The following is a 14,231-nucleotide window of genomic DNA, read 5'->3' as shown; positions in this document are numbered from 1 at the left end:
CACACTATTATATTCTCACTCTAGGCCCATTTGGACAGTAAAATATGAACAAGTTGGTTTAATAAGAAAATCATAAAAAACTAATGTCATCCTTTTCCCATGTCAACCTTTTCCATGTTGACATTTAGCTTGTGACGATTGTGTGACCATGGCAGCTCTTAATGCATGTTGATCTTTTTCATGTGTCGACCGTCTGCCTGACAACCAATAGTGGAAGACCTATTAATTATCGACCTTGACTTTGTTGAACTAATGTGCCCATACCATCAGAATGCGTGTACAAGTGGTTGGTGGAACTCCTTTCCCCTAACACCGATCCCCCCCCCCCCTTCAGTAGGCAGAGCCTAGACCAGTGCCAGGGAATTTGTGCCATACCTCCCATAAAGGGAGGTACTATGAACTTGCATAGCCTGCATTTGCTTCAACATGCCCTTGATCTGAAACGCCTAAACTTTACCCAGGGCTGCAAGTAGGGTTTTCGTCACCCGGGGCAATGCAGTAATATGTCCTGGCTCTGTCTCCCCCTTCCCATTGCATGTACAGGTATCACATCAAGCACCCGAGGCATGCGTCTCCCTTGCCCCCTCCAATTGCGGCCCTGCTTTGCCTACATGTGATCACCCCTTGCCACCCCTTGTTGCTGGCACCTCAGCTACAAGTGGAGATATGACTAAGCTGAGTACAAATCAGCAATGCCCGTGCTAAGAAAACCACAAATTTGTGGCTCCATTTTTTTTCATATTGCTGTTATAAATTCACGCTAATAAATACATTAGCAACAAGTTACATGCAAAAGATATTTTGGGTGAGATTTAATAGGATGAGAGATTCAGAAAGTGAGAGATTTGGTGAGAAATCTCTAGTTTTTTTAAAGCAGCAATCATTTACACTGCAAGAACCAGTTTGATTTTGAAGTGTAAATGATTGCCGCTTTAAAAAAACTAGAGATTTCTCACTAAATCTCTCACTTTCTGAAACTCTCATCCTATTAAATCTCACCCTTTATCTCTACATCCTGCACAGTTATTATTATTGCAAATTATCTTAGATTTTCCTGCAATACCATTGGAGATTTACTAATAAGGCAAAGATACTGTACAACACTAACAGCTTGCGGGTGCTTTATTGTATTATATCGATGTGAGAGCTGCTTTCATTTAGCCAAACTGTCAGGTAGGGGAGAGATAATACAGTGCAGTGAAGTCTTTATGTATGCACTGCATGTCTTACTGCAGAACCAATTGTAAGCTTCTGCTCCCACCATTAAGTAAAGGTTTACCACAAACTGGGAAAATGGATGCTTCAGCTTTCGAATGAAAAGGGTAAATCAAACATGGTAATTACCTCATTGCATGCAGATTGTGACCCGTTCCAGTCTATAAGAAATAATTTGTAATAGCATGTATAATATGGGATGCCAACTGTCTGCAATGTGGCTCATTATCATCAACACTGTGCATGCTGCTGTGATGAAACACCAATTAAGGCGATTTGCATAGAAGAAGACAAATTATGGGCACCATTTCCATTTATGTGTATATATGTTCAATGCAAAAAAAAAAAATGTTTCGCAACAGAAGGATACACTGGCAAAGGTGAACATTGCTTACAGGTGGAGAGGAGAGGATGACAGCTGCAACATCCTTTGCCAAATGTAAGTACGGTACTCGTTATTTTGTTACCTACAATAATTGCTTTATTCCTGTGGAGATTTGTGATGCTTTTACATATGCACATGTCATTATAGCTATATTTGCACTGTATGTTGTTTCACACTTATTTTCTTGTCATCCCATTGAAACAACTAGAACATCTATCTAAGTACAGCAAGTGACTACAGATTTAGGTTATGGTATTCAGGTTGCTTATTCAGGCGGCTCTTGAATCATAAAAAAACATACTGTAGCTCATTAATAGGATCTGTGTAGACTACAGTATACTTAATAGGGGGATTCCAGCCTTCTGTGCAATAGACTGTAAGGAATGTACTATTTCTCTGATGTTTAGGAAAGGGAGGTGATAGAATAACCGATGGATTGCCTGTGTGCATACTGAACAGAGATCATGGTTTAAGGCTTTTTTTATTGTTGTTCCCAAATATAATATAACCAATAAAAGACTTCTAAAATGTAAAGTAATAAAAGGTAGAAGCTGTTCTTTAAGGTGGATTGTGTAAAGAGATTGCATGGAGCCCCACCTGTGCCCAGACTACTTCTGTCATCCCTGTTGCTGTGAAGAAATAGCCGTGTAGCTGCTGTAGGTAGGAAACCAGAGGGATTTGCTTTAACCCCTGAAGAACTGGTTCTCCGAATGGTGTAAAAGGTCAATGCATGACACGGCATGTTAAATCAATGCATTTACCGGCATCCCCAGCAGTGAAATGGTAGAGAAAAGGGGTTGAACTTGGGATCTCCCTATTCCAACGTCAGCATTGAGACTGTTGTGGGAAACAAATGCTATACATAGCATACCATAAATATTATCTGACAGTTAATGTATCTGCACTATAGCTAAGGTGCTCTAGCCATTTACATATTGTACAGCAGGGTGTACAGTGTCTTCTTCAACATACATTAGGCAGAATATTAGATTTGCTAAGATTCCTTTGGCTATGGATCAAATGTCAGCTTGCTGTCTACTCTTAGTAAACCTATCCAGTTGAGTCAAGGCTCAATACCCAGGCAGCTCATTTGTTATGCAGAATACACTTGAATACACATTTCATTTGTCTTTTCTATGAGCTGCGTGACCTGGGCAAAAGACAAAAAGCCTATTTTATTGCTCTTATGGGTGGGGATCAGAATCAGAAGCAGCATCCTCAGAGAACAGTGGCCAATTACATATAAACCGTGTCTCTGTATTAAGGTATGACCTGATACCTGCAACAGTATTTTCTCCTGTAATATTGGAGAGTTGCACCCACAACTGCTCATTGCTAAATGTAAAATGCCAATGTCTTCTTATGATTGGCTGATGACAATAAGTGACACTATTGCCTGCTTTGGTATACTGTTTACACTTGTAGAGCACTTTGCACTCTGGGCATGTAAAAGTTAAAAGATTAATAATGAAAACTCCATACTGCAGAGCTGCAGCCTGCTTCCAAGGTTACATTGTAGTCATAGAGAATGGAACTTAAAGGGGGCATTAGTGGGACGCATCAATCAAGGGGTCAATTTATTTTTGTGGAACATTTTCTGGGTCAAAAATACAAGCAACATGTTTGTAGCAATACACACATTTTCTTTAGCATGCAGATGTTTACAAACACACATGCACACATACACACATATGTACATGTCTTATGTATATGTGTCTGCAATCAGAGCTGTTTCATGCTATGTGAATTCCTATGTTGTATCTATTCAGCTCTCCCTGTAATGTGGGATGTGCTGTGAATGCTGCCTCTTGTTTTGTTGCAGTGCAGAATAGCGAAGCATCATAACGCAGGCTGACAAGGGGGAAGGCTGTGTGACTACTGCATCTGGAAACTGGGTCTCTGCAGATGTTTCATGATGTACCAGATTTACCTAGCTCTTATTTTTTAGTCCTCTCCACCAGGCAACGTCACACCTCCTGAGGACTCCAGATCTTTTTTTTTGTGCTGAGCTTAGCATCTCCCATCCATTACATTATATGCTTTAAACAGAGGCTTTCAAGTAAGAGAACCTGCCAGACTAATCCTGTCCTTTCACTTCAAGAACAATGAGCTGCTCTTATCAAGAAATCCCCCGATTTAGCGTCAGCTGACTAAATATTTTGGAACTAATAAGAACAAACAAATTTATAGGATGCCAGAAAACCTGTTATTCCTCGTTGTATTCCCCGGAGAACTGATTCTACCTAGACTGGTTACTAAGAAACCTGGAGGATTGTTCCTTAAGGTAATGTCTTGTATCATTTTCACACAGGTTGGCACTGTTTCTCATTTAACAGACATGCTGTATATTGTTAGTCCCAGACATTTAATCACTGTGTTGCATGTTTAACTCTTTAAAGACCTTCTGCACACGTTTCACTTGTTGGTTTACTTTCATATATATATATATATATATATATATATATATATATATATATATATATATATATATATATATATATATATATATATATATATATATCAAGATTGGATTATCTTTAGTTTGTATTATGTTACCATTATGTGTCAATAATCTTTAGGTGTAAACATTAGCTGAACCCTACCATTAAATGTTATAGAGTGTGGTTTTGTCTTTCATATAGATGTTCCTAATTTGAATTAATAATGTATACCTGTACACTTTTCTCTATTATTTTAGCACGTGTACATCATGACGAAAGGATATTAGATGCTGTTATGCCCCTGACAACATAGACACGTCTAATTATATACAGTGCTCCATACAAGAAGCATATTTGGTATCACTTTTGTGCTACCTGTATTAATGTATGGGGAATTTCAGCCCCTTAATCTTCTCAGTGCCTCCTGTCTTCTCTGAGCGTTTCTGTAAAGAGCATCTCTAGCAGCCTCTAAGGTGTGGTAGTATAGAAAGAAATGACTCTTACTGTAACTATTTTCTCTTCTTTTCTAGGTGAGAGGTTATACACCTCTCCTTTCCAAAAACCCATTCCTATCCTGAGCACCAACATACCCCTATTGCTTCACTGTGGTTACTTCCCAACAGCCAGAAAAAAGAACCAGGCTGTACACTTATTTGGTCCATAACTATGACAGTTGCCACTGGAGATCCCACAGATGAAGCATCAGCTTTGCCAGGACACCCACAGGACAGTTATGATCCTGACCCTGATCATGAATGTTGTGAGAGAGTCGTTATTAACATTTCTGGACTTCGATTTGAGACTCAGCTGAAAACCTTATCTCAGTTTCCAGAAACGTTGCTGGGGGATCCTAAAAAGAGGATGAGATACTTTGATCCACTGAGGAATGAATATTTTTTTGACAGGAATAGACCGAGTTTTGATGCCATCCTGTACTTTTATCAGTCTGGTGGGAGGTTAAGGAGACCTGTGAATGTGCCCCTGGATATCTTCTCAGAGGAAATCCGGTTCTATGAACTCGGTGAAGAAGCCATGGAGATCTTTAGGGAGGATGAAGGATTTATAAAGGAAGAGGAACGCCCTTTGCCAGATAATGAGTACCAGAAACAAGTGTGGCTTCTCTTTGAATATCCAGAAAGCTCCGGCCCAGCCAGGATTATAGCAATTATATCAGTTATGGTGATATTGATTTCAATTGTGAGTTTTTGCCTTGAAACATTGCCTGTTTTTAGAGATGAAAGCGAGGACATGCATGGGAGTGCTGTCCATTATTACCCATACTCCAACAGTACAGTCCGATACCAACCATCTAATACATTCACAGACCCATTCTTTATTGTTGAGACACTTTGCATTATATGGTTCTCTTTTGAATTCTTGGTTCGTTTCTTTGCCTGCCCAAGTAAAGCTGCATTTTTTACCAATATTATGAACATTATTGATATAGTGGCTATTATTCCTTACTTTATAACCCTAGGTACAGAGCTGGCAGAAAAAACAGAAGATGGGCAACAAGGTCAGCAAGCAATGTCTTTAGCAATTCTTAGGGTTATAAGACTGGTTAGAGTATTTAGAATCTTCAAACTTTCCAGACATTCAAAGGGCCTGCAGATTTTAGGTCAGACACTCAAAGCGAGCATGAGGGAATTAGGCCTTTTGATATTTTTCCTCTTCATTGGTGTCATTCTTTTCTCCAGTGCTGTGTATTTTGCAGAAGCTGATGAGAGAGAATCTCAGTTTCCCAGCATCCCAGATGCCTTCTGGTGGGCTGTGGTTTCCATGACAACAGTAGGATATGGAGACATGGTCCCTACAACAATAGGTGGCAAAATAGTAGGCTCCCTCTGTGCAATTGCAGGCGTGTTAACCATTGCCTTACCAGTCCCTGTTATAGTTTCCAACTTCAATTACTTCTATCACAGAGAGACAGAAGGTGAGGAACAAGCACAATATTTGCAAGTAACCAGCTGTCCAAAGATCCCATCTTCCCCTGACCTTCAAAAAAGTAGAAGTGCCTCCACGCTGAGTAGGTCAGATTACATGGAGATCCAAGAAGGAGTTAATCATAGCAATGAAGACTTTAGAGAGAAGAACTTAAAAACTGCAAATTGCACCTTAGGAAACACAAACTATGTAAATATAACCAAAATGCTCACTGACGTTTGACTGGCCTGCTCCTTGCAAAGGGAATGGTGCAGCTGCAGAATTTGTGTAATGCAATAATCTGCTAGGTAATACTTTTCTAGATGTGTCAATTTTGCATGGAAAGCAATAGTTGTGTAAGGGATGTTTTAATGCATCTGCAACTGAATGCTAACTCACGGAACATCTATTGATAACATTGGTAGGCCAAAGCAATCTATCTGGTAGCATATTTGACTAAAGGGTATTAAAATTTGAAATGACCTAGTACTGAGGCAATCACCAGACCTCACTTTGCATACACACACAGGCATCTCAGCCTGGATAGATGAAAGAAGTGAATATCGGTGTACAATCGATTTGGATGCATAGGTGTCTAATCAGTGTTTAGCTTGTGATTAAACAAACAGGCGTAACTTCATGAAGAACACTATCAATGTTTCACAAGAGGTTCTGCAGCAGCAACAGGCTGCAATGCACAGGACAGTAACCTTTTATAGTGATACAAATAATTGCTGAGGGGTGAAACTTGCCCCTGTTGATTTGACTGAAAATATGATGGTTTCCAAAGAAAAGTACTTCACAATTTACCCACAAATATTACCACAGCTATAAAATGTCTTCTATAGGATATGCGTGGCATATTCTGTGTTGATGTAAACGTAAATTGCACTTAAATAATCAATGCACATATGTAAAGCCCAACATTTCATGCTTTAATAATTAAATAGCTGTTTTTAAGAAAAGACCTTCCATATTTTATCGAGGAACATATATTTTTATGTTAAGGTTCTGTTATTTGTATATCAAAGTGCTGATATTTTATTTTTTAAAGAATTTAATAAGCTAGTTTGCTGCCACTGTAGTGTGTCTATGTTGGGATGTATGACACGACCAAACAGGAAGTCAGTATGTACTATGATCTGCAGACACAGTGTACACATGGTCATTACTGTCATCAATGAAACAGGGAATATACTACTGCTCCTTATCTATGGGACCACTTCATTATTGATCAAGGTACTGCAGATGTCCAGAATAAGGGTGCAGATTGACCAATGGTTGTATGAAAATGTGAAATAAGCATTCACACGTGTCAAGGCAACATGCTGCAAATGTTTCTAAGGTTAATATAATATTAATAATAATAATATTAATAATAATAATAATAATAATAATAATAATAATAATAATAATTAATAATAACAAGATCACATGGGACTGCAATGAGACCATGGTTGATTAGGGTTACCCACATATACCACCCATGTATGTAAAATAACTGCATGCCTATATTATTAATTGTTCATTAACTGTTCCTAGCAATCTGGTCTTTTAGCAGTTCTCTGTAATGTGGATAATGTCAGCCTTAAAACTTTTGTACTGAAGGCCTGTAGATATCCTACTGGCGGGAGCCCCTAACGTCATACTGTTTTGCTGTATCAGCCCACTGGAGAGATACAACTTGCGGGATACAGTGTGACAGGTCTCCTTTAGTGTCGGAGTTTTCAAGTGTTGTGTTAGAAATTCTAATATACTGTCACACTAATATAATCTTGCCTACATTCCATTCATGAATTAATAACTGTGAAATAGGAATAATGCATGGATAATTATTATTGCATGCAAACACTATCAACATATACATTATAGCCAAATACACAGAAATACACATACACAATTTCTTCTTAATAGAAAATAACCAATTATCTATGTAGCTGTATCAGTGTTAATAGTATTTATTCTACAATTGTATTCTTTTATTAATTTCCTTATAGGAATACAGAAGTTAAATCAGGAAAAGGGACATACTGATTGTATATTATAAAATAAGGTTCAAACTGTAGGTAAAATATACTTGCACCAAGGATTGTGTTTATGTTTCAGGGAAACTTTGTCACGCTTGAAAATATATGTACTGTATTCAAATAGTAAGTAATAACTAAGCATCCACAGGGAAGCTGGCAGATGGAAGGACACAGGAAATGGTGTGACGTTAGTCATAAATAAATAACGCCATCCATTGACATGTTTCAATTGTCTGTAGATGTAAGTGGCTATATAAGCACTATGGAATGTATAGAAATCCATGTATATATATATATATATATATATATATATATATATATTTATTTACATGTGTATATAGAATGTGCATACATATGTGTATATGAGTGCATGGGTAAATGAGAACACTGATCAAACATACATTAATATGCACTCTCAAACATAAAGGTCAATAATACAGTTGTACAGAAAAAAACATATGTTATTTATAAAAGCAGAAACAAATAGGTGATTTTTATAACACTTTCAAATCAGGATTGTATTACCTTTGCAATGAGATCGGTTCTACTGATGTACAGTAATTATATATGTATGAGCGATACATGAATATCTGTCTATTCAAAGAGTATCTATCCATGCATGTATGTATATTCAAGCACATTCAATACACAACCACATACACACCAATATTTATTGAACGGTGCAATAGAATATATGTAATCTGAGAAACAATATCAATTGCAAGAAGCTTTAGATATTATTGTCAATTTCAATGTCTGTATTATGCATATGTTAAGCACAGTGTGATATCAAATGTTCCATTACCTATACAGAAAGTTAATCAATGTCGCAAATAAACTGATAATAAGCTACATTTTTTACAACATCTAGAAGTAAAGGTCAGTAAAAAAAAAATTGGCACAATCATTTGGCAGCTGCAAGTCCCAAAAACTGCCAGTATTTTCCATTTTTAGTAACTCCTGAACCAAATATGCAATTGTTGCCATAGAAGTTGTGTGCAATTTTCATTTGTGCCTTTGTGTATTTACTTATATTTCAGCGTATATATGTTTCATGCTTATAGTTATGCATTGATATTATTGAAGAATCAACACCTTAAAGATGAAAATGGTATATTAATTCTAAATAGATTGCTCTCCAATAAACATACAGTATTGGTGTATTGCATAGGTTCTCAAATCTGGTCCTCAGGACCCCACACAGGGCATGTTTTCCAGGACTCACAGAATCAAGTGAAATAATTAGCTCCACCTGTGGATCTTTTAAAATGTCTCAGTCGGTAATTAGTGCACCTGTTAGGTGACCTGGAAAATATGAACTGTGTGGGGTCCTGATGACCGAGTTTGAGAACCACTGGTCTAATGGAAGGGTTCTAGGCATCCTCGGTGCCACTCACACTTAGGTACGCCTTACGGAGTGCTTCTTGAACCTCTCCTCTCTGTCTCTTACCTTGTGGGGAGCATATTGCGTGTCATGGAGAGAAGGTGGATGTAAGGTTAATTGATGCCTGTGATGCTGCCTGATGTTGCCACCCTGTATCAATGACAGGCTGGGATTATGGCTGTGATACCATAGTGCAGTGCCACACTTCCACACTATCAATGACACAGAGAAGCAATAGCCGACAGTATCACAATGCAAGGTAGGAAACACACAATATGTGCCAGCTGAATTAAATAGGTGAACACATTCCCCATAGTCAGGTCAACTCTCCAGTGTTTCACTTATATCCCCAGGGAGGCAGCGACTCAAAGTGGAAGCCATGCAAGTAAAAAAAAATACAGCTGTTTGGGTTCCATTTACCAATGAGAGTATCTGCCGGTGGCATACATATTGTGTTTAGTATTACTGTGATACTAACAAATATGCCTCTGGTATTTAACATCAATTACCTCACTGGCAGGGTCCCACTATGTCCCTTTCCTCTGGTGTGGTGCCAGAAGCCATCTGCTGTTGCTGATGAGTTACTGACTAATGTGCATGCAGGACGGCCATCTGTGTATGTGCATATTGCTCCAACCAGTCAGGGACTCATCAAGTCGGAAAGACTGTGCTGGGTCCCAATTGCCAGATATATATCTATAGAGAACATAACTGTCTTTTTAAACAGTGGTAAGTTAAACTAAATAAAACATTGTGGGTATTTAGCCCTTTAGAAACAGAAACTAATGCTAAAAGGGGGTTACAACTAGTGGCGGCTCCAGACTTGGGGCACAGTCCAATATTTAAATAGTTGAGCCACGCCAACTGCCAGTGATCCAGTTTGGAATGGCAGTTGGCGTGACTCTCAATATTTGCATTTTGGACAGCTCTGAAGCCATCCTATGGTGCCGCCACTAGGTACAATCCATTTTTAACTGGAGCCCTATATGACCCCGTATATGACCAATTTTACTGTACATGTAGTTACTAATAACTTAATGGCCAACTAACTTTTACTTGAATTTACTCTGCTTAAACTAAAAGTGCCGCTTCAGCAGCCACATCTGTATATTTGAACAATTTAGGAAATAAAGTGGAATGTAAGCATTTTTACACCCCATTTGGATGAATTTACATTTCCAAAGAGGTGGAATTTGTTTATGCAATAAGGAAGTTACAGTAGGAGCACATACTCATGTGCCACATAGTACCAGTATTGCCGAGGATTGCCTATCATGCCATAATCCATCTTGCCATTAAGTTGAAGCATCTATTGGTGCATAGGAAAACTGTTTTGTATGATGCACAAATTGCCTCGTGTGTAGTTTCAGCTGCATAAAGTTGTAGGTGTTTTGCAAATCAGGCATCAGGGTGTTTTTTGGTGTAATTGCTCAGTGGCCTCCGCTGGTCTGGCTGCTCGGTGAAGTGATAAACTGTCTGTTTTTTTATCACCGGCCAATCAGCTCTTACCTGTGAAGTTACAGACTCGATTTAAAATATGACAGGTAGGAGCTGATTGGCCAGTGATAAAAACCAGACAGTTTATCACTTCACCGAGCTTAATAAATCTACCCCCGAGATACTTTTTGATTGTCCTCATAATTTATGGTAAACGTAAACATGATAGAAAAAAAAGCATACTACTCTATGAGGTAAATTTACTATACTTTGAGTATGAGTTTTTAGAATTGGGAGATGTTGCTAATTGCAACCAATCAAATTCTAGCTATTATCGTCTAGAATGTGCTAGATAAATGACAAGTAGAATCTGATTGGTTGCTCTGAGCATCTATTACTTCTATCTGTCACTTCTAAAAACTCACACTGAAGTATTTTTATTGCAATAATTGAGCAAAATCTCATGGTTGTCTGTGGTCCCTGAAGTCTGCATTACACAGCTGCTGAATCATTTTCCTTTATATATGCCACCTGTTTTCATTTTCAAGGTGTTAAAATTCAAATGCTTTGATGTAACTTTCAACAGGGCAATAATTAGAGTTAGTAGGAAAAGACAAATGGGGCCAAATTTTATAGGGTGTGAAGAGTTTGGGAAGAGTTTTCCAATTAATTTTTTAAAGCGGCAATAATTTAAACCGAAAAAAAAAAAAAAAAAAAACAGGTTGATTTGCCATGTAATTGATTGCTGCTTTAAAACATTGGGAAAACTCTCCCACAATCTCCCACTTTCTGATTCTCACACCCTATTACATTTGACCCTTTGAAACTACACTATGGGGGTTATTTTGGTTCACTCTTTGTGACAAATTCCTTCTTAGATGGACAAATTTTACATCTGCCCCCCTGCAGTGCACATGGTTTTGTCCATCTAAAAAGGAATTTTTCAGAAAGAGTGAACGAGAATAACCCCCTATGTACCTATGTACTAGAAAACAGCACCAGCATAAAAATCAGAAAAATCCAGAACAATGCAGAAAAACATCACACTACTAAACCAGAATTATATGCACACCATTCAATAGATATTATTCTACTGTTCACTATACAAACTTTGTTATACAGTAGTTATCATTGCCATTACATGCCAACATCTAAATTCCAAAACTGGGCAATAAGGTGATATACAACTGCAGGTTTTTAAGCATCTCACTGGATTCTCTCCACATGTCACAATCAGTTCCCTCTGTATGTCACCATTTAGTAGTCTCTGGTTTTGTGATCCTGTGGTGTAATTGCTCTTTGACTTGTCTGTGTTACAGTATATCAAGCCCAGTTTCCATGCAGGAAAATCTGATTTTATGGGCCGACACAGGCAGCGATTACAAGCCATTTTCTAAGTTATTTAACTAGATCACTTAAAATATGCCCCTACATTGCTCCGTGGTGCTAGATTTTGTCTACAATCTCTACATATGCTCAACTCTGCACAGCCCACAATTCCTCCTACACTTCCAGCTACAATTGATTCTGAAGCTATCATAGATGCATATGCGTGTAGTGCAACATTTACAGGATCCATACAGAACAAAGTTGCATTAAACTCTGTATTGGAGGTTAATGAATACTGGTGATTGGCTACATGGGTACATACTGTAGGTATTTCCTAAAATTCTTTTAAAACAAATTATGTTCTGCAAGTGTTGACCAAGGTGTTATGTTCTATAATACGAGTTGATGCTGAAACCACATATTCAGGATCCTCTATCCAGTGCCTCCTCATTCAATATTGTGTTGAAGAAAATTGGTAACTGGTGAATACCAAGTAGAAAATAATTAAATAATAAATAAAAAAAAATGAAATGATACAGTAACCAATGTCTGTGCTGACCATGAAAAGTACTGCTATAGGTACATAATTAGGATGCTGTATGGTAAATAGTCTCAAAGTACAAACAAACAAGCGTTTTAATCAATTGCAAATCATATTTCAGCTTTTTGTTCAATACTGTATGTTGTCTCCTGTTTTGCAATGTTAAGTCATTCCCATTACAGACAATTGAGACAAATCTGTTCTTTTAATAAATGTACACATGTCAGTATTGTCTAGGCATATATATATATATATATATATATATATATATATATATATATGCACCCGTGCATACGTATTTGTAAACACAATGAAATGTTTTTATTCTTACATACCATATGTAAGATTTATTTATACCATATTGGTCCATTGTAGGTATAACTTATGTAATTAACATATGAAAATGTTAATGTATACTATTGATGCTTGTGTATAAAGATGCCCAGTTTGACAAATTATCTTCTGCTCTTTGTACTCTTTACTTGCACAAAGTGTTAGGCGCTAATGAAGGATTTTGGGGATGGAGAAGGAGTTTTTGTCACACAAGCGATGCCTTCCTACAGCGTGTGTGTACAGATTACTGTACTGTATGTCTGATTGAGTGAAACATGCTGAGCATATATACTGTACAAAATATAAAGCACTGGGTGGTCAGAATGTCAACACCAAAATGTCAATATGATCTAATGGTGACATGGATGGAAAGATGGCATGTCAAATGTCGACATTTGCAATGTTGACACTGACAGGACATTCTGTATGTCAACAGCATGAACCTATTGTATATCCTGTACAGGAAAGTCTGATTGTGCATTGTACTGAGACACCACTAAGGCAGATGCAGTGCCTCCATATGACCATAGCCCCATATGCATGCAGCTTTGCAAAGGGGTGTCACTAAACCTTTGTGGGCCCCATGACATAATTAAAAGGTCAACACAAACAATAGGTGGATATATGAAGAATTCTGAGGTGGATGGTTGACTTCAATTGGGAATGCACCTGGCACCTGGGACAAAGGCCGCGAACCATGCAAGGGGACATGGTACACTAATTGGCAGTCCTCATGAAAAACCCATATAAACCTTTTCATATATTGACCTTTTGCTTGTGTCGACCTATTGACTTTCCATCTATGAATGTCTGTGAGTTATACCACACCCTAAAATCAGACACTAGCAACTTGCTTGAATTAATGCCAGAAAGCCAGATGTGAACTGACTGAATATGGTTACAATTATTGAGTTACCACCCTCTTTGCAGTACTATGGGGGCGATACAGTCCATGACTATGAATTTGGCCCCGTCCCCAATGGTGGGGAGTGCACATAGTTGTTCATACTCATGTGCATACCCTGGGGCGAAATGCCTTTGGTGTATCATACACTCGCCAGGACGTTCACATAATGATGGGCAGGTGGGGGCGCGCCTATGGAAATGCTGTATGTCCATGCCTGCTTGGGATGGGCGGCTGACATTGCATGACGCCACCGCCCTATCCCAATTTGCCAATCTTCATGCAGGATAAAATTAAGGGCCTTATTCTGTT

General features: G+C 38.1%; 1 protein-coding gene across 3 annotated transcripts; it reads left to right on the top strand.

Annotated features, from left to right (window-relative positions):
• Positions 1-1,192: 1,192 nt before the first annotated feature.
• On the top strand, positions 1,193-13,148 carry LOC146059978 (potassium voltage-gated channel subfamily A member 2). 3 transcript variants are annotated; one of them, XM_083172719.1, is made up of 4 exons: positions 1,193-1,336; positions 1,578-1,654; positions 3,423-3,884; positions 4,572-13,148. In XM_083172719.1, the coding sequence occupies exon 4, from the start codon at positions 4,708-4,710 to the stop codon at positions 6,205-6,207; it is 1,500 nt and encodes a 499-aa protein (XP_083028845.1). In that variant the 5' UTR covers positions 1,193-1,336; positions 1,578-1,654; positions 3,423-3,884; positions 4,572-4,707; the 3' UTR covers positions 6,208-13,148. The 3 variants fall into 3 exon arrangements, with proteins under 3 accessions (XP_083028845.1, XP_083028846.1, XP_083028847.1); XM_083172720.1 differs by lacking the exon at positions 1,578-1,654; XM_083172721.1 differs by lacking the exon at positions 1,578-1,654 and having other exon boundaries at positions 1,200-1,322.
• The last annotated feature ends 1,083 nt before the right edge of the window (positions 13,149-14,231 follow it).

The sequence above is a fragment of the Crinia signifera genome, chromosome 2, assembly GCF_055691185.1.
Source record: "Crinia signifera chromosome 2, ASM5569118v1, whole genome shotgun sequence".
Classification (NCBI taxonomy): domain Eukaryota; kingdom Metazoa; phylum Chordata; class Amphibia; order Anura; family Myobatrachidae; genus Crinia; species Crinia signifera.
The sequence above is the reverse complement of the archived record's forward strand: the minus strand, read 5'-3'. Positions and strand labels throughout refer to the sequence as shown.